Consider the following 21,061-nt stretch of genomic DNA (forward strand, 5'->3'; position numbering starts at 1 on the left):
CCAATCACTCTCCACTTTTCCTACTTATACATAGGCCTTATACCCTTGATACAAACTTCCTACTGCTTCTAACACCTTACCTCCCACACCAGATATTCTTAAGACCTTCCACAGAGCATGTCTGTCAACCCTGTCATCAAAGGTGGGCACCTAATCCTCAGAAAGGACTGACAGTCCTGGTCCCAGTCATTGACTCAAAATGGATTGACGGTCCCGGTCATGGTCCTTCCCAAGGAAAGGAACTAGGACCAACTCAGTTCTTGGTCCTTTCATTTATCATAAGTGAAAGATATTTATTTGAAATGAAACACAAACAACTGGTACAAATAATACAGATAGTAATAATACTTCATTTTCCCTTTAAGAAAAGCTGCACTTCAAAATGGCTATCACTGACCTGCGATTTTTTTGGCTTCAGGATCTTTCTCCAAAGAGAAGATCCGATGTACAGTGGCACTGGAAGGGATAGGTATATTAATCTTTTTGTACAAGTCCTTCAGTGCCGAGCTTGGGAATGAGTATTTGTTGTTGAAGGGTTTTACAGGCATCTCTGAGAAATGTTTCCACCAACTTGGTCCTGGTTTTTTTGTTTTCATCCCACCCTTGTAGAGAGCCCCAAAGAAGTCCTCATCTTGGTCATTCTCACTCTCACTGCTGCTGGGTTCCTTGCCCGAGTCTGTCAGAATCTTCTCCACCATAATCATCTTCTGCTTCTTCACCTTGGGATCTCCTTAATATCATACATGATGGTGTCCTCCAACAGTCTCACCCAAGCCCAATTTGGGTATAGTGCAGCTGTCAGGAGGAAGTCCATATTCTCAAAAAGGGGACCAAACCTGCTTTTAATGTCATTTCATGCAGCAACTACCAGTGGCTGACACATCTTGACATCATTGCTATCCTTCAACTCCTTCAGCATTTTGAGAGAGATGGCCTAGGTGGGTAAAAGTGCCCCCATGTAGACTTTGTCTTCCCCTTGCATAATGTCCCAATGCCTTACAGGCTGGTTGCATCACTTCAAGATACTTTTTGATGAAGCAAATATCACTGTAAGAAAAGCAGTGAATATTTTTGTCCTTCTCTTAGATTTTTTTAGTTTTATATCTTATTTTTATTTGAGAGGACAAGAGCAAGGGAGTATGTGATAGAGTGTAAGAAAGTAAACTCTAGATTGATATGGGTAAAACTGAAAGTGGATGGAGAGAGATGGGTGATTATTGGTGTATATGCACCTGGGCATGAGAAGAAAGATCATGAGAGGCAAGTGTTTTGGGAGCAGCTGAGTGAGTGTGTTAGTAGTTTTGATGGACGAGACCAGGTTATAGTGATGGATGATTTGATTGCAAAGGTGAGTATGTGGCAGTAGAGGGAATAATTGGTGTACATGGGGTGTCCAGCATTGTAAATGGAAATGGCGAAGAGCTTGTAGATTTATGTGCTGAAAAAGGATTGGTGATTGGGAATACTTGGTTTAAAAAGAGATATACATAAGTATACGTAAGTAGGAGAGATGACCAGAGAGCGTTACTGGATTACGTGCTAATTGATAGGCGCGCAAAAAAGAGACTTTTGGATGTTAATGAGCTGAGAGGTGCAACTGGAGGGATGTCTGATCATTGTCTTGTGGAGGCGAAGGTGAAGATTTGTAGAGGTTTTCAGAAAAGAAGAGAGAATGTTGGGGTGAAGAGAGTGGTAAGAGTAAATGAGCTTGGGAAGGAGACTTGTGTGAGGAAATACCAGGAGAGACTGAGTGCAGAATGGAAAAAGTTGAGAGTAAGGGATGTAAGGGGAGTGGGGGAGGAATGGAATGTATTTAGGGAAGCAGTGATGGCTTGTGCAGAAGATGCTTGTGGCATGAGAAGCGTGGGAGGTGGGCAGATTAGAAAGGGTAGTGAGTGGTGGGATGAAGAAGTGAGATTATTAGCGAAAGAGAAGAGAGAGGCATGTGGACGAGTTTTGCAGGGAAATAGTGCAGATGACTGGGATATGTATAAAAGAAAGAGGCGGGAAGTCAAGAGAAAGGTGCAAGAGGTGAAAAGAGGGCAAATGAGAGTTGGTGTGAGAGAGTATCATTAGATTTGAGGGAAAATAAAGATATGTTTTGGAAGGAGGTAAATAAGGTGTGTAAGACAAGAACAAATGGGAACATCGGTGAAGGAGACTAATGGGAAGGTAATAACAAGTAGTGGTGATGTGAGAAGGAGATGGAGTGAGTATTTTGAATGTGTTAGAATGTGTTAGTATGTTGAATGTGTTAGATGATACAGTGTCAGATATAGGGTGTTTTGGTCGAGGTGGCGTGCAAAGTGTGAGGGTTAGGGAGAATGATTTGGTAGACAGAGAAGGTAGTAAAAGCTTTGCGGAAGATGAAAGCCAGCAAGGCGGTGGGTTTGGATGGTATTGCAGTGAAATTTATTAAAAAAGGGGTGACTGTGTTGTTGACTGGTTGGTAAGGATAATTAATGTATGTATGACTCATGGTGAGGTGCCTGAGGATTGGCGGAATGCATGCGTAGTGCCATTATACAGAGGCAAAGGGGATAAAGGTGAGTGCTCAAATTACAGAGATATAAGTTTATTGAGTATTCTTGGGAAATTACATGGGAGGGTATTGATTGAGAGGATGAAAGCATGTACAGAGCATCAGATTGGGGAAGAGCAGTGTGGTTTCAGAAGTGGTTGAGGATGTGTGGATCAGGTGTTTGCTTTGAAGAACGTATGTGAGAAATACTTAAAAAAGCAAATGGATTTGTATGTAGTATTTATGGATCTGGAGAAGGCATATGATAGAGTTGATAGAGATGCTTTGTGGAAGGTATTAAGAATATATGGTGTGGGAGGCAAGTTGTTAGAAGCAGTGAAAAGTTTTTATTGAGGATGTAAGGCATGTGTACGTGTAGGAAGAGAGGAAAGTGATTGGTTCTCAATGAATGTTGGTTTGCGGCAGGGGTGTGTGATGCTTCCATGGTTGTTTAATTTGTTTATGGATGGGGTTGTTAGGGAGGTGAATGTAAGAGTTTTGGAAAGAGGAGCAAGTATGCAGTCTGTTGTGGATGAGAGGGCTTGGGAAGGGAGTCAGTTAATGTTCGCTGATGATACAGCACTGATTCATGTAAGAAACTGCATAAGCTGGTGACAGAGTTTGGTAAAGTGTGTGAAAGAAGAAAGCTGAGAGTAAATATGGATAAGAGCAAGGATAAAGGATATTAGGTTCAGTAGGGTTGAGGGACAAGTCAATTGGGAAGCAAGTTTGAATGGAGAAAAACTGGAGGAAGTGAAGTGTTTTAGATATCTGGGAGTGGATTTGGCAGCGGATGGAACCATGGAAGTGGAAGTGAATCATAGGGTAGGGGAGGGGGCGAAAGTTCTTGAAGTGTTGAAGAATGTGTGGAAGTCGAGAATGTAATATTGGAAAGCAAAAATGGGTATATTTGAAGGAATAGTGTTTCCAACAATGATATATGGTTGTGAGGTGTGGGCTATAGGTAGAGTTGTGCAAAGGAGGGTGGATGTGCTGGAAATGAGATGTTTAAGGACAATATGTGGTGTGAGGTGGTTTGATCGAGTAAGTAATGAAAGGGTAAGAGAGATGTGTGGTAATAAAAAGAATGTGGTTGAGAGAGCAGAAGAGGGTGTTTTGAAATGGTTTGGTCACATGGAGAGAATGAGTGAGGAAAGATTGACAAAGAGGATATATGTGTCAGAGGTGGAGGGAATGAGGTGAAGTGGGAGACCCAATAGAGTGAAAAAGATTTTGAGTGATCGGGGTCTGAGCATGCAGGAGAGTGAAAGGCGTGCAAGGAATAGAGTGAATTGGAACGATGTGGTATACCGGGGTGGACGTGCTGTCAATGGATTGAACCAGGGCATGTGAAGCGTCTGGGGTAAACCATGGAAACTTCTGTGGGGCCTAGATGTGGAAAGGGAGCTGTGGTTTTGGTGCATTATACATGACAGCTAGAGACTGAGTGTGAATGAATGTGGCCTTTGTTGTCTTTTCCTAGCGCTACCTCGTGCACATGCAGGGGGATGGGGTGGCGACGGGAATGAATAAGGGCAGAAAGTATGAATTATGTACATGTGTATATGTCTGTGTGTGGACGTGTATGTATATACATGTGTATGTGGGTGGGTTGGGCCATTCTTTCGTCTGTTTCCTTGCGCTACTTTGCTAATGCAGGAGACAGCGACAAAGTATAATAATAATAATGATAATAATAATGATGTATATATGTTGATATGTATTTGTATATGTATGTATATGGGCATGAACATACAGGAGGGTGAAAGGCGTGCAATGAATAGAGTGAATTGGAATGATGTGGTATACCGGAGTCGATGTGCTGTCAATAGATTGAACCAGGGCATGTGAAGCGTCTGAGGTAAACCATGGAAAGTTTTCTGGGGCCTGGATGCTGAAAGGGAGCTGTGGTTTCAGTGCATTACACATGACAGCTAGAAAATGAGTGTGAACGAATGTGGCCTTTGTTGTCTTTTCCTAGCACTACCTTGCGTGCGTGCATGGAGAGGGGGGTGCCATTTCATGTGTGGCGGGTGGCAACGGGAATGGATGAAGGCAGCAAGTATGAATATGTACATGTATGAATATAAGCAAAAGATGCTTGTGGCATGAGAAGCGTAGGAGGTGGGTTGATTAGAAAGGGTAGTGAGAGGTGGGATGAAGAAGGAAGATTATTAGTGAAAGAGAAGAGAGAGGCATTTGGATGATTTTTGCAGGGAAAAAAAAGGAGGGTGAAAGGCATGCAAGGAATAGAGTGAATTAGAACGATGTGGTATACAGGGGTCAATGTGCTGTCAATGGATTGAACCAGGGCATGTGAAGAGTGTGAGGTAAACCATGGAAAGTTTTGTGGGGCCTGGATGTGGAAAGGGAGCTGTGGTTTCAGTGCATTATACATTACAGCTAGAGACTGAGTGTGAACAAATGTGGCTTTTGTTGTACTTTCCTTGTGCTACCTCGTGTGTGCGCTTATGGGGGGAGGAGGGTGTCATTTCATGCGTGGCGGGATGGCAGCGGGAATGAATAAAGGCCACAAGTATGAATTATGTACATGTGTATATATGCATATGTCTGTTTATGTATATATATATGTGAAGCGTCTGGGGTAAACCATGGAAAGCTGTGTAGGTATGTATATTTGCGTGTGTGGACGTATGTATATACATGTGTATGGGGGTGGGTTGGGCCATTTCTTTCGTCTGTTTCCTTGCGCTACCTCGCAAATGCGGGAGACAGCGGCAAAAAAAAAAAATGTATGTTGAAATGTATAGGTATGTATATGTGCGTGTGTGGATGTATATGTATATACATGTGTATGTGGGTGGTTTGGGCCATTCTTTTTTGTCTGTTTCCTTGCGCTACCTTGCTAACATGGGAGACAGCAACAAAGTATAATAAATGAAAAAAGAAAGTTAAATGGTAAATGCTGTTGAACCTTTTATCTGCCATTTGAAAGAATGTCCTTTTAAGAAAGGTAGATTTAAGGAATACCGTCTCATGCTTCATTGTTTTTTATAATGCTGGCTTGCAGGTTGAGCAGAAAAACATCAGCAGACAAGATGTCACAAGTCTTATTCAAGGCTTGTTCCGTGAAGTGCATTGCCAGTCACAGATCATGTCTGACAGAAGAAATATTTACACCTTTCTCAAGTACTGTGTTGTAAACAGATGGGAAGGTGAGTATCTCATATTATCATCATGCATAAACTAAGTTTGTTTATTTTTGGATGTAGGTGGTGTTCACCCAAAGCTACTTGCTGCTTCAGGTTTTAAGGGTTAAGGTAGGTACTTTAAGAAACATGAATTAGAAAAAATAAAACAAAAATAGTTAGTGTTTTCTTCAGTGGGAACAAAAGTCAAGGTGACAGGTGAATTCATGCCCCTATGGGGTTAAAAGAGTAATTAAAGACTTCTGTGGAGATGCAGCCATTCTGGACTGGACGAACTGTTGTTGAATTTCTGTAGTGTAATGCTATATATTTGTTATTGCTACTGTGATGTCTGGGAGATGTGATGTTGACATCATTTGCATGGGTGAGGAGTTACATATATGCATGATTTCCTATAGTTAATGGACCTCTGTGGTGTAGTTGTTAGTGTTGCTGATTCTGTTCCATTCACAAGCCACCTAGTATTGAGTGCATAGGTTCACAGGCCACCTGGTATTGAGCATATAAGTTGTGATCCTTGTTGGAGCAGTCAGCTCAAAGTCAACCCAGCTGTTCATCCTCCTGTAAGGGTTGTTTGATAGATTGGGTACCCTGGAAAGAGAGCTGTGTTTTCATTGCATTACACATGACAGCTCGTGTATGGGTGTGACTGATCGTGGCCTTTCTTATCTGTTTCCTGATGCTACTTTGCAGATGCAGAGGGTGGTGATGCTGTGTCCTGTTGTGTGGGGTGGTGCTAGGAATGGGTGAAAGCGAGAAAGTATGAATATGTTGAGAGTAAATGTAAATAAGAGCAAGGTTATTAGGTTCTGTTGGGTTGAGGGGCAATTTAATTGGGAGGTAAGTCTGAGTGGAGAAAAACTGGAGGAAGTATAGTGTTTTAGATGCCTGGGAGTGGACTTAGCAGCAGATGGAACCTTGGAAGCAGAAGTGAGTCACAGGGTAGGGGAGGAGGTGAAGGTTCTGGGAGCGTTGAAGAATGTGTGGAATGCGAGAACATTATCTTGTTGGAATAGTGGTTCCAACAATGTTATATGGTTGCGAGGTATGGACTATAGATAGGGTTGTACGGAGGAGGGTGGATGTGTTGGAAATGAAATGTTTGAGGACACTATGTGGTGTAAGGTGGTTCGAGTAAGTAATGAAAGGGTAAGAGAGGTGTGTGGTAATAAAAACATTGTGGTTGATAGAGCAGAAGAGAGTGTGTTGAAATGGTTTGGACACAGAGAGAATGAGTGAGGAAAGATTGACAAAGAGGATATATGTCTCGGAGGTGGAGAGAAGAAGGAGAAGCAGGAGACCAAATTGGAGGTGGAAGGATGGAGTGAAAAAGATTTTGAGCAATCGGGGCCTGAACATACAAGAGAATGAAAGGTGTGCAAGGAATAGAGTGAATAGGAATGATGTGGTATACCAGGGTCTATTTGCTGTCAGTGGGCTGAACCATTGCATCTGAAGTGTCTGGGGTGAACCGTGGAAAGGTTTGTGGGGCCTGGATGTGGAAAGGGAGCTATGTATTCGGTGCATTACACACACACACACACACACACACACACACACACACACACACTCACACACACTCAAACACACACACACACACTTTTTTTTTCTTTTTTTTTTATACTTTGTCGCTGTCTCCCGCGTTTGCGAGGTAGCGCAAGGAAACAGACGAAAGAAATGGCCCAACCCCCCCCCCCATACACATGCATATACATACATCCACACACGCAAATATACATACCTACACAGCTTTCCATGGTTTACCCCAGACGCTTCACATGCCTTGATTCAATCCACTGACAGCACGTCAACCCCGGTATACCACATCGCTCCAATTCACTCTATTCCTTGCCCTCCTTTCACCCTCCTGCATGTTCAGGCCCCGATCACACAAAATCTTTTTCACTCCATCTTTCCACCTCCAATTTGGTCTCCCTCTTCTCCTCGTTCCCTCCACCTCCGACACATATATCCTCTTGGTCAATCTTTCCTCACTCATTCTCTCCATGTGCCCAAACCACTTCAAAACACCCTCTTCTGCTCTCTCAACCACGCTCTTTTTATTTCCACACATCTCTCTTACCCTTACGTTACTCACTCGATCAAACCACCTCACACCACACATTGTCCTCAAACATCTCATTTCCAGCACATCCATCCTCCTGCGCACAACTCTATCCATAGCCCACGCCTCGCAACCATACAACATTGTTGGAACCACTATTCCTTCAAACATACCCATTTTTGCTTTCCGAGATAATGTTCTCGACTTCCACACATTCTTCAAGGCCCCCAGAATTTTCGCCCCCTCCCCCACCCTATGATCCACTTCCGCTTCCATGGTTCCATCCGCTGCCAGATCCACTCCCAGATATCTAAAACACTTCACTTCCTCCAGTTTTTCTCCCTTCAAACTCACCTCCCAATTGACTTGACCCTCAACCCTACTGTACCTAATAACCTTGCTCTTATTCACATTTACTCTTAACTTTCTTCTTCCACACACTTTACCAAACTCAGTCACCAGCTTCTGCAGTTTCTCACATGAATCAGCCACCAGCGCTGTATCATCAGCGAACAACAACTGACTCACTTCCCAAGCTCTCTCATCCCCAACAGACTTCATACTTGCCCCTCTTTCCAAAACTCTTGCATTTACCTCCCTAACAACCCCATCCATAAACAAATTAAACAACCATGGAGACATCACACACCCCTGCCGCAAACCTACATTCACTGAGAACCAATCACTTTCCTCTCTTCCTACACGTACACATGCCTTACATCCTCGATAAAAACTTTTCACTGCTTCTAACAACTTTCCTCCCACACCATATATTCTTAATACCTTCCACAGAGCATCTCTATCAACTCTATCATATGCCTTCTCCAGATCCATAAATGCTACATACAAATCCATTTGCTTTTCTAAGTATTTCTCACATACATTCTTCAAAGCAAACACCTGATCCACACATCCTCTACCACTTCTGAAACCACACTGCTCTTCCCCAATCTGATGCTCTGTACATGCCTTCACCCTCTCAATCAATACCCTCCCATATAATTTACCAGGAATACTCAACAAACTTATACCTCTGTAATTTGAGCACTCACTCTTATCCCCTTTGCCTTTGTACAATGGCACTATGCACGCATTCCGCCAATCCTCAGGCACCTCACCATGAGTCATACATACATTAAATAACCTTACCAACCAGTCAACAATACAGTCACCCCCTTTTTTTATAGATTCCACTGCAATACCATCCAAACCTGCTGCCTTGCCGGCTTTCATCTTCCGCAAAGCTTTCACTACCTCTTCTCTGTTTACCAAATCATTTTCCCTAACCCTCTCACTTTGCACACCACCTCGACCAAAACACCCTATATCTGCCACTCTATCATCAAACTCATTCAACAAACCTTCAAAATACTCACTCCATCTCCTTCTCACATCACCACTACTTGTTATCACCTCCCCATTTGCGCCCTTCACTGAAGTTCCCATTTGCTCCCTTGTCTTACGCACTTTATTTACCTCCTTCCAGAACATCTTTTTATTCTCCCTAAAATTTAATGATACTCTCTCACCCCAACTCTCATTTGCCCTTTTTTTCACCTCTTGCACCTTTCTCTTGACCTCCTGTCTCTTTCTTTTATACATCTCCCACTCAATTGCATTTTTTCCCTGCAAAAATCGTCCAAATGCCTCTCTCTTCTCTTTCACTAATACTCTTACTTCTTCATCCCACCACTCACTACCCTTTCTAATCAACCCACCTCCCACTCTTCTCATGCCACAAGCAATCCATCACTGATTCCCTAAATACATCCCATTCCTCCCCCACTCCCCTTGCTTCCATTGTTCTCACCTTTTTCCATTCTGTACTCAGTCTCTCCTGATACTTCCTCACACAGGTCTCCTTCTCAAGCTCACTTACTCTCACCACCCTCTTCACCCCAACATTCACTCTTCTTTTCTGAAAACCCATACAGATCTTCACCTTAGCCTCCACAAGATAATCATCAGACATCCCTCCAGTTGCACCTCTCAGCACATTAACATCCAAAAGTCTCTCTTTCGCACGCCTGTCAATTAACACGTAATCCAATAACGCTCTCTGGCCATCTCTCCTACTTACATAAGTATACTTATGTATATCTCGCTTTTTAAACCAGGTATTCCCAATCATCAGTCCTTTTTCAGCACATAAATCCACAAGCTCTTCACCATTTCCATTTACAACACTGAACACCCCATGTATACCAATTATTCCCTCAACTGCCACATTACTCACCTTTGCATTCAAATCACCCATCACTATAACCCGGTCTCGTGCATCAAAACCACTAACACACTCATTCAGCTGCTCCCAAAACACTTGCCTCTCTTGATCTTTCTTCTCATGCCCAGGTGCATATGCACCAATAATCATCCACCTCTCTCCATCAACTTTCAGTTTTACCCATATTAATCGAGAATTTACTTTCTTACACTCTATCACATACTCCCACAACTCCTGTTTCAGGAGTATTGCTACTCCTTCCCTTGCTCTTGTCCTCTCACTAACCCCTGACTTTACTCCCCAGACATTCCCAAACCACTCTTCCCCTTTACCCTTGAGCTTCGTTTCACTCAGAGCCAAAACATCCAGGTTCCTTTCCTCAAACATACTACCTATCTCTCCTTTTTTCACATCTTGGTTACATCCACACACATTTAGGCACCCCACTCTGAGCCTTCGAGGAGGCTGAGCACTCCCCGCGTGACTCCTTCTTCTGTTTCCCATTTTAGAAAGTTAATACAAGGAGGGGAGGATTTCTGGCCCCCCGCTCCCGTCCCCTCTAGTCGCTTTCTACGACACGCGAGGAATACGTGGGAAGTATTCTTTCACCCCTATCCCCAGGGATAATATACATATATATATACATATACACATACACACACATACACATACATACGCACATATACACACACACACACACATACATATATATACATATGAAAAATGTAAGAAACAATTTAGAAAACTGAAACTTCTAGCTTGAAATGAATGGAAAAAAATGAATGTCACATAATCTATCTATTTATTTATTTATTTATTTATTTATTTATTATTTATTTATTTTGCTTTGTCGCTGTCTCCCGCGTTAGCGAGGTAGCACAAGGAAAACATAGGAAAGAATGGCCCAACCCACCCACATACACATGTATATACATACACGTCCACACACGCAAATATACATACCTATACATCTCAATGTACGCATATATATATACACACAGACGAATACATATATACACATGTACGTAATTCATACTTCTTTCTTTCATACTATTCGCCATTTCCCGCATTAGCGAGGTAGCGTTAAGAACAGAGGACTGGGCCTTAGAGGGAATATCCTCACCTGGCCCCCTTCTCTGTTCCTTCTTTTGGAAAATTAAAAAAAAAACGAGAGGGGAGGATTTCCATCCACCCGCTCCCTCCCCTTTTAGTCGTCTTCTACGACACGCAGGGAATACGTGGGAAGTATTCTTTCTTTCTTTCTCCCCATTGCCACCTCGCCACACGTGGAATAACAACCCCCTCCCCCCTCATGTGTGCGAGGTAGCGCTAGGAAAAGACAACAAAGGCCACATTCGTTCACACTCAGTCTCTAGCTGTCATGTAATAATGCACCAAAACCACAGCTCCCTTTCCACATCCAGGCCCCACAGAACTTTACATGGTTTACCCCAGACGCTTCATATACCCTGGTTCAATCCATTGACAGCACGTCAACCCCGGTATACCACATCGTTCCAATTCACTCTATTCCTTCCACGCCTTTCACCCTCCTGCATGTTCAGGCCCCGATCACTCAAAATCTTTTTCACTCCATCTCTCCGCCTCCAATTTGGTCTCCCACTTCTCCTCGCTCCCTCCACCTCTGACACATATATCCTCTTAGTCAATCTTTCCTCACTCATTCTCTCCATGCGACCAAACCATTTCAAAACACCCTCTTCTGCTTTCTCAACCACACTCTTTTTATTTCCACACACCTCTCTTACCCCTACATTACTTACTCGATCAAACCACCTCACACCACATATTGTCATCACACATCTCATTTCCAGCACATCCACCCTCCTGCGCACAACTCTATCCATAGCCCACGCCTTGCAACCATACAACATTGTTGGAACCACTATTCCTTCAAACATAGCCATTTTTGCTTTCGGAGATAATGTTCTCGACTCCCACACATTCTTCAAGGCTCCCAGGATTTTCGCCCCCTCCCCCACCCTATGATTCACTTCCGCTTCCATGGTTCCATCCGCTGCCAAATCCACTCCCAGATATCTAAAACACTTCACTTCCTCCAATTTTTCTCCATTCAAACTTACCTCCCAATTGACTTGACCCTCAACCCTACTGTACCTAATAACCTTGCTCTTATTTACATTTACTCTCAACTTTCTTCTTTCACACACTTTACCAAACTCAGTCACCAGCTTCTGCAGTTTCTCACATGAATCAGCCACCAGCGCTGTATCATCAGCGAACAACAACTAACTCACTTCCCAAGCTCTCTCATCCACAGACTGCATACTTGCCCCACTTTCCAAAACTCTTGCATTCACCTCCCTAATAACCCCATCCATAAATAAATTAAACAACCATGCAGACATCACACACCCCTGCTGCAAACCTACATTCACTGAGAACCAATCACTTTCCTCTCTTCCTACACGAACACATGCCTTATATCCTCGATAAAAACTTTTCACTGCTTCTAACAACTTGCCTCCCACACCATATATTCTTAATACCTTCCGCAGAGCATCTCTATCAACTCTATCATATGCCTTCTCCAGATCCATAAGTGCTACATACAAATCCATATGCTTTTCTAAGTATTTCTCACATACATTCTTCAAAGCAAACACCTGATCCACACATCCTCTAACACTTCTGAAACCACACTGCTCTTCCCCAATCTGATGTTCTGTACATGCCTTGACCCTCTCAATCAATACTCTCCCATATAATTTCCCAGAAATACTCAACAAACTTATACCTCTGTAATTTGAGCACTCACTCTTATCCCCTTTGCCTTTGTACAATGGCACTATGCAAGCATTTCGCCAATCCTCAGGCACCTCACCATGAATCATACATACAGTAAATAACCTTACCAACCAGTCAACAATACAGTCACCCCCTTTTTTAATGAATTCCACTGCAATACCATCCAAACCTGCTGCCTTGCCAGCTTTCATCTTCCGCAAAGCTTTTACTACCTCTTCTCTGTTTACCAAATCATTTTCCCTAACCCTCTCACTTTGCACACCACCTTGACCAAAACACCCTATATCAACCACTTTATCATCAAACACATTCAACAAACCTTCAAAATACTCACTCCATCTCCTTTTCACATCACCACCACTTGTTTTCACCTCCCCATTAGCGCCCTTCACCGAAGTTCCCATTTGCTCCCTTGTCTTACAAACTTTATTTACCTCCTTCCAAAACATCTTTTTATTCTCCCTAAAATTTAATGATACTCTCTCACCCCAACTCTCATTTGCCCTCTTTTTCACCTTTTGCACCTTTCTCTTGACCTCCTGCCTCTTTCTTTTATACGTCTCCCACTCATTTCCATTTTTTCCCTGCAAAAATTGTCCAAATGCCTCTCTCTTCTCTTTCACTAATAATCTTACTTCTTCATCCCACCACTCACTACCTTTTCTAATCAACCCACCTCCCACATATATATGGGTTATAGTGATGAGTGATTTGAATGCAAAGGTGAGTAATGTGGCAGTTGAGGGAATAATTGGTATACATGGGGTGTTCAGTGTTGTAAATGAAAATGGTAAAGAGCTTGTAGATTTTTGTGCTGAAAAAGGACTGGTGATTGGGAATACCTGGTTTAAAAAGTGAGATATACATAAGTATACGTATGTAAGTAGGAGAGATGGCCAGAGAGCATTATTGGATTACGTGTTAATTGACAGGCGCGCGAAAGAGAGACTTTTGGATGTTAATGTGCTGAGAGGTGCAACTGGAGGGATGTCTGATCATTATCTTGTGGAGGTGAAGGTGAAGATTTGTATGGGTTTTCAGGAAAGAAGAGGGAATGTTGGGGTGAAGTGGGTGGTGAGAGTAAGTGAACTTGGGAAGGAGACTTGTGTGAGGAAGAACCAGGAGAGACTGAGTACAGAATGGAAAAAGGTGAAAACAAAGGAGGTAAGGGTAGTGGGGGAGGAATGGGATGTATTTAGGGAAGCAGTGATTGGCTTGCACAAAAGATGCTTGTGGCATGAGAAGCGTGGGAGGTGGGTTGAATAGAAAGGGTAGTGAGTGGTGGGATGAAGAAGTAAGATTATTAGTGAAAGAGAAGAGAGAGGCATTTGGACAATTTTTGCAGGGAAAAAATGCAAATGAGTGGGAGATGTATAAAAGAAAGAGGCAGGAGGTCAAGAGAAAGGTGCAAGAGGTGAAAAAGAGGGCAAATGAGAGTTGGGGTGAGAGAGTATCATTAAATTTTAGGGAGAATAAAAAGATGCTCTGGAAGGAGGTAAATAAAGTGTGTAAGACAAGTGAGCAAATGGGAACTTCAGTGAAGGGGGCTAATGGGGAGGTGATAACAAGTAGTGGTGATGTGAGAAGGAGATGGAGTGAGTATTTTGAAGGTTTGTTGAATGTGTTTGATGATAGAGTGGCAGATATAGGGTGTTTTGGTCGAGTTGGTGTGCAAAGTGAGAGGGTTAGGGAAAATGATTTGGTAAACAGAGAAGAGGTAGTAAAAGCTTCATGGAAGATGAAAGCTGGCAAGGCAGCAGGTTTGGATGGTATTGCAGTGGAATTTATTAAAAAAGGGGGTGACTGTATTGTTGACTGGTTGGTAAAGTTATTTTATGTATGTATGACTCATGGTGAGGTGCCTGAGGATTGGCGGAATGCTTGCATATTACCATTGTACAAAGGCAAAGGGGATAAGAGTGAGTGCTCAAATTGCAGAGGTATTAGTTTTTTGAGTATTCCTGGTAAATTATATGGGAGGGCATTAATTGAGAGTGTGAAGGCATGTACAGAGCATCAGATTGGGGAAGAGCAGTTTGGTTTCAGAAGTGGTAGAGGATGTGTGGATCAGGTGTTTGCTTTGAAGAATGTATGTGAGAAATACTTAGAAAAGCAAATGGATTTGTATGTAGCATTTATGGATCCGGAGAAGGCATATGATAGAGTTGATAGAGATGCTCTGTGGAAGGTACTAAGAATATATTGTGTGGGAGGCAAGTTGTTAGAAGCAGTGAAAAGTTTTTATTGAGGATATAAGGCATGTGTACGTGTAGGAAGAGAGGAAAGTGATTGGTTCTCAGTGAATGTTGGTTTGCGGCAGGGGTGTGTGATGTCTCCATGGTTGTTTAATTTGTTTATGGATGGGGTTTTTAGGGAGGTAAATGCAAGAGTTTTGGAAAGAGGGTCAAGTATGCAGTCTGTTGTGGATGAGAGAGCTTGGGAAGTGAGTCAGTTGTTGTTCGCTGATGATACAGCGCTGGTGGCTGATTCATGTGAGAAACTGCATAAGCTGGTGACTGAGTTTGGTAAAGTGTGTGAAAGGAGAAAGTTGAGAGTAAATGTGAATAAGAGCAAGGTTATTAGGTACAGTAGGGTTGAGGGTCAAGTCAATTGGGAGGTAAGTTTGAATGGAGAAAAACTGGAGGAAGTAAAGTGTTTTAGATATCTGGGAGTGGATCTGGCAGCGGATGGAACCATGGAAGCGGAAGTGAATCATAGGGTGGGGGAGGGGGCGAAAATCCTGGGAGCCTTGAAGAATGTTTGGAAGTCGAGAACATTATCTCCGAAAGCAAAAATGAGTATGTTTGAAGGAATCTTGGTTCCAACAATGTTTTATGGTTGCAAGGCGTGGGCTATGGATAGAGTTGTGCGCAGGAGGGTGGATGTGCTGGAAATGAGATGTTTGAGGACAATATGTGATGTGAGGTGGTTTGATCGGGTAAGTAATGTACGGGTAAGAGAGGTGTGTGGAAATAAAAAGAGTGTGGTTGAGAGAGCAGAAGAGTGTGTTTTGAAATGGTTTGGGCATGTGGAGAGAATGAGTGAGGAAAGATTGACCAAGAGGATATATGTGTCGGAGGTGTAGGGAACGAGGAGAAGTGGGAGACCAAATTGGAGGTGGAAAGATGGAGTGAAAAAGATTTTGAGTGATCGGGGCCTGAACATGCAGGAGGGTGAAAGGAGGGCAAGGAATAGAGTGAATTGGATCGATGTGGTATACTGGGGTTGACGTGCTGTCAGTGGATTGAATCAGGGCATGTGAAGCATCTGGGGTAAACCATAGAAAGTTGTGTGGGGCCTGGATGTGGAAAGGGAGCTGTGGTTTCGGGCATTATTGATGACAGCTAGAGACTGAGTGTGAACGAATGGGGCCATTGTTGTCTTTTCCTAGCGCTACCTTGCACACATGAGGGGGAAAGGGGATGGTATTCCATGTGTGGCGAGGTGGCGATGGGAATGAATAAAGGCAGACAGTGTGAATTGTGTGCATGGGTCTATATGTATGTGTGTGTGTGTGTTTATATATGTGTACATTGAGATGTATTGGTATGTATATTTGCGTGTGTGGACGTGTATGTATATACATGTGTATGGGGGTGGGTTGGGCCATTTCTTTCGTCTGTTTCCTTGCGCTACCTCGCAAACGCGGGAGACAGCGACAAAGCTTTGAAGAATGTATGTGAGAAATACTTAGAAAAGCAAATGGATTTGTATGTAGCATTTATGGATCTGGAGAAGGCATATGATAGAGTTGATAGAGATGCTCTGTGGAAGGTATTAAGAATATATGGTGTGGGAGGAAAGTTGTTAGAAGCAGTGAAAAGTTTTTATCGAGGATGTAAGGCATGTGTACGTGTAGGAAGAGAGGAAAGTGATTGGTTCTCAGTGAATGTAGGTTTGCAGCAGGGGTGTGTGATGTCTCCATGGTTGTTTAATTTGTTTATGGATGGGGTTGTTAGGGAGGTAAATGCAAGAGTTTTGGAAAGAGGGGCAAGTATGAAGTCTGTTGGGGATGAGAGAGCTTGGGAAGTGAGTCAGTTGTTGTTCGCTGATGATACAGCGCTGGTGGCTGATTCATGTGAGAAACTGCAGAAGCTGGTGACTGAGTTTGGTAAAGTGTGTGGAAGAAGAAAGTTGAGAGTAAATGTGAATAAGAGCAAGGTTATTAGGTACAGTAGGGTTGAGGGTCAAGTCAATTGGGAGGTGAGTTTGAATGGAGAAAAACTGGAGGAAGTGAAGTGTTTTAGATATCTGGGAGTGGATCTGGCAGCGGATGGAACCATGGAAGTGGAAGTGGATCATAGGGTGGGGGAGGGGGCGAAAATTCTGGGGGCCTTGAAGAATGTGTGGAAGTCGAGAACATTATCTCGGAAAGCAAAAATGGGTATGTTTGAAGGAATAGTGGTTCCAACAATGTTGTATGGTTGCAAGGCGTGGGCTATGGATGGAGTTGTGCGCAGGAGGATGGATGTGCTGGAAATGAGATGTTTGAGGGCAATGTGTGGTGTGAGGTGGTTTGATCGAGTGAGTAACGTAAGGGTAAGAGAGATGTGTGGAAATAAAAAGAGCGTGGTTGAGAGAGCAGAAGAGGGTGTTTTGAAGTGGTTTGGGCACATGGAGAGGATGAGTGAGGAAAGATTGACCAAGAGGATATATGTGTCGGAGGTGGAGGGAACAAGGAGAAGAGGGAGACCAAATTGGAGGTGGAAAGATGGAGTGAAAAAGATTTTGTGTGATCGGGGCCTGAACATGCAGGAGGGTGAAAGGAGGGCAAGGAATAGAGTGAATTGGAGCGATGTGGTATACCGGGGTTGACGTGCTGTCAGTGGATTGAATCAAGGCATGTGAAGCGTCTGGGGTAAGCTATGGAAAGCTGTGTAGGTATGTATATTTGTGTGTGTGGACGTATGTATATACATGTGTATGGGGGGGGTTGGGCGATTTCTTTCGTCTGTTTCCTTGCGCTACCTCGCAAGCGCGGGAGACAGCGACAAAGTATAAAAAATATATATATATATATATATATATATATATATATATATATATATATATATATATATATTATCCCTGGGGATAGGGGAGAAAGAATACTTCCCACGTATTCCCTGCGTGTCGTAGAAGGCGACTAAAAGGGGAGGGAGCGGGTGGCTGGAAATCCTCCCCTCTCGTTTTTTTTTTAATTTTCCAAAAGAAGGAACAGAGAAGGGGGCCAGGTGAGGATTTTCCCTCTAAGGCCCAGTCCTCTGTTCTTAACGCTACCTCGCAAATGCGGGAAATGGCGAATCGCATGAAAAAAAAAAAATATATATATATGTATATATATATATATATATATATATATATATATATATATATATATATATGAGATGTTTGAGGATAATGTGTGGTGTGAGGTGGTTTGATCGAGTAAGTAACGTAAGGGTAAGAGAGATGTGTGGAAATAAAAAGAGCGTGGTTGAGAGAGCAGAAGAGGGTGTTTTAAAATGGTTTGGGCACATGGAGAGAATGAGTGAGGAAAGATTGACCAAGAGGATATATGTGTCGGAGGTGGAGGGAACGAGGAGAAGAGGGAGACCAAATTGGAGGTGGAAAGATGGAGTGAAAAAGATTTTGTGTGATCGGGGCCTGAACATGCAGGAGGGTGAAAGGAGGGCAAGGAATAGAGTGAATTGGAGCGATGTGGTATACAGGGGTTGACGTGCTGTCAGTGGATTGAATCAAGGCATGTGAAGCGTCCGGGGTAAACCATGGAAAGCTGTGTAGGTATGTATATTTGTGTGTGTGGACGTGTGTATGTACATGTGTATGGGGGGGGTTGGGCCATTTCTTTCGTCTGTTTCCTTGCGCTACCTCGCAAACGCGGGAGACAGCGACAAAGTATAAAAAAAAAAAAAAAAAAAAATATATATATATATATATATATATATATATATATATATATATATATATATATATATATATATATATATATTTCTTTCTTCTTTCAAACTATTCGCCATTTCCCGCATTAGCGAGGTAGCGTTAAGAACAGAGGACTGGGCCTTTGAGGGAATACCCTCACCTGGCCGAATTCTCTGTTCCTTCTTTTGGAAAATTAAAAAAAAAAAAAACGAGAGGGGAGGATTTCCAGCCCCCCGCTCCCTCCCCTTTTAGTCACCTTCTACGACACGCAGGGAATACGTGGGAAGTATTCTTTCTCCCCTATCCCCAGGGATAAATATATATATATATATATATATATATATATATATATATATATATATATATATATATATATATATATATCATGTGACATGCAGAGCTGCCTGCAATGGATGTGTCATATGATGCACAGAACAGGAGTGCCGCGTGTGACAAGCTCTTGCAAACTCCTTTTCGTCCATCATCAGCAGTCATCTCCGGAAGGTGCACGAAACCGCTTCGGGTGAACATACTTGGATGTGGTGGTACAAGTAGTTGCACGGACTGTGATCCTCGCTTTGGTTACAAGAATGTTCTTCTGCCCACCAGTGATGCTACTACTTTATGTGAATTAAGAACCATTGCAACACAAACCTCGCCGGGTGGTAGAGTGACCCGCAGTGTATCGAGACAGACTTCCCCAGAACTTTTTTAAAGGGGAAGTTAATGTTTATAGTTGTGTTACTGGAGTGATAGTTTTCATACATGGTGCTCTGACAAGAAAATATTGAAATTGGAAAAGAATGTAGCTTAGACATTGAAGCTTATTCTTTCATTGAAATGTGAACAAAGGGAGCATATTTTTTTTTTTTATTTCAAAGTGATAGAGATGGAAAGCAAAAAGGTGTTTTTCATGAATGTACTGGAAAAGTTGAGGTCCAGATATACTTTTGGTCTATCAAGGCTTTATTATGGCGGATAACCAACTACCTACCCTCATGTATCCAAGATATGGTTGTACTTTGTGTATTGAAGACAATTGAGAAACATCAAAGCCAATATTCCAGTTTCATGATAACAGAAGTGGACCAGGCAGTACGATACAGTGGTTAAATTGATGAAAACTACCATTGACGTTTGTGTAAATAAATTATACATTTCCCTTTTCCATAGCCAGAGGTTGAACCATTATGTGACATTCATTTTTCATTTCATTTCAAGCTTGAAGTTTCAGTTTTCTAAATTATTTCTTTCATTTTTCATATGTATATATATATATATATATATATATATATATATATATATATATATATATATATATATGTGTGTGTATGTGTGTATATGTATGTATGTATGTGTGTGTATATATATTTTTTTTTTTCTTTTTTTTTATACCTCGTCGCTGTCTCCCGCGTTTGCGAGGTAGCGCAAGGAAACAGACGAAAGAAATGGCCCAACCCCCCCCATACACATGTACATACACACGTCCACACACGCAAATATACATACCTACACAGCTTTCCATGGTTTACCCCGGACGCTTCACATGCCTTGATTCAATCCACTGACAGCACGTCAACCCCTGTATACCACATCGCTCCAATTCACTCTATTCCTTGCCCTCCTTTCACCCTCCTGCATGTTCAGGCCCCGATCACACAAAATCCTTTTCACTCCATCTTTCCAGCTCCAATTTGGTCTCCCTCTTCTCCTCGTTCCCTCCACCTCCGACACATATATCCTCTTGGTCAATCTTTCCTCACTCATTCTCTCCATGTGCCCAAACCATTTCAAAACACCCTCTTCTGCTCTCTCAACCACGCTCTTTTTATTTCCACACATCTCTCTTACCCTTACGTTACTTACTCGATCAAACCACCTCACACCACACATTGTCCTCAAACATCTCATTTCCAGCACATCCATCCTCCTGCGAACAACTCTATCCATAGCCCACGCCTCGCAACCATACAACATTGCTGGAACCACTATTCCTTCAAACATACCCATTTTTGCTTTCCGGGATAATGTTCTCGACTTCCACACATTTTTCAAGGCTCCCAAAATTTTCGCCCCCTCCCCCACCCTATGATCCACTTCCGCTTCCATGGTTCCATCCGCTGACAGATCCACTCCCAGATATCTAAAACACTTCACTTCCTCCAGTTTTTCTCCATTCAAACTCACCTCCCAATTGACTTGACCCTCAACCCTACTGTACCTAATAACCTTGCTCTTATTCACATTTACTCTTAACTTTCTTCTTCCACACACTTTACCAAACTCCGTCACCAGCTTCTGCAGTTTCTCACATGAATCCGCCACCAGCGCTGTATCATCAGCGAACAACAACTGACTCATTTCCCAAGCTCTCTCATCCCCAACAGACT

The 21,061-nt window shown here is 42.7% G+C and overlaps 1 protein-coding gene across 1 annotated transcript in view; it reads left to right on the plus strand.

Moving 5' to 3' along the window:
• The window catches only part of Mms19 (MMS19 nucleotide excision repair protein), a 561,976-nt gene that overhangs the window by 19,458 nt on the left and 521,457 nt on the right, over window positions 1–21,061 (plus strand). Inside the window, 1 exon segment of the mRNA XM_071662204.1 lies at window positions 5,553–5,697. Within this exon segment, the coding sequence (XP_071518305.1) occupies window positions 5,553–5,697 (145 nt within the window).

Source organism: Panulirus ornatus, chromosome 5, assembly GCF_036320965.1.
Source record: "Panulirus ornatus isolate Po-2019 chromosome 5, ASM3632096v1, whole genome shotgun sequence".
In the NCBI taxonomy this organism is placed as follows: Eukaryota; Metazoa; Arthropoda; class Malacostraca; order Decapoda; family Palinuridae; genus Panulirus; species Panulirus ornatus.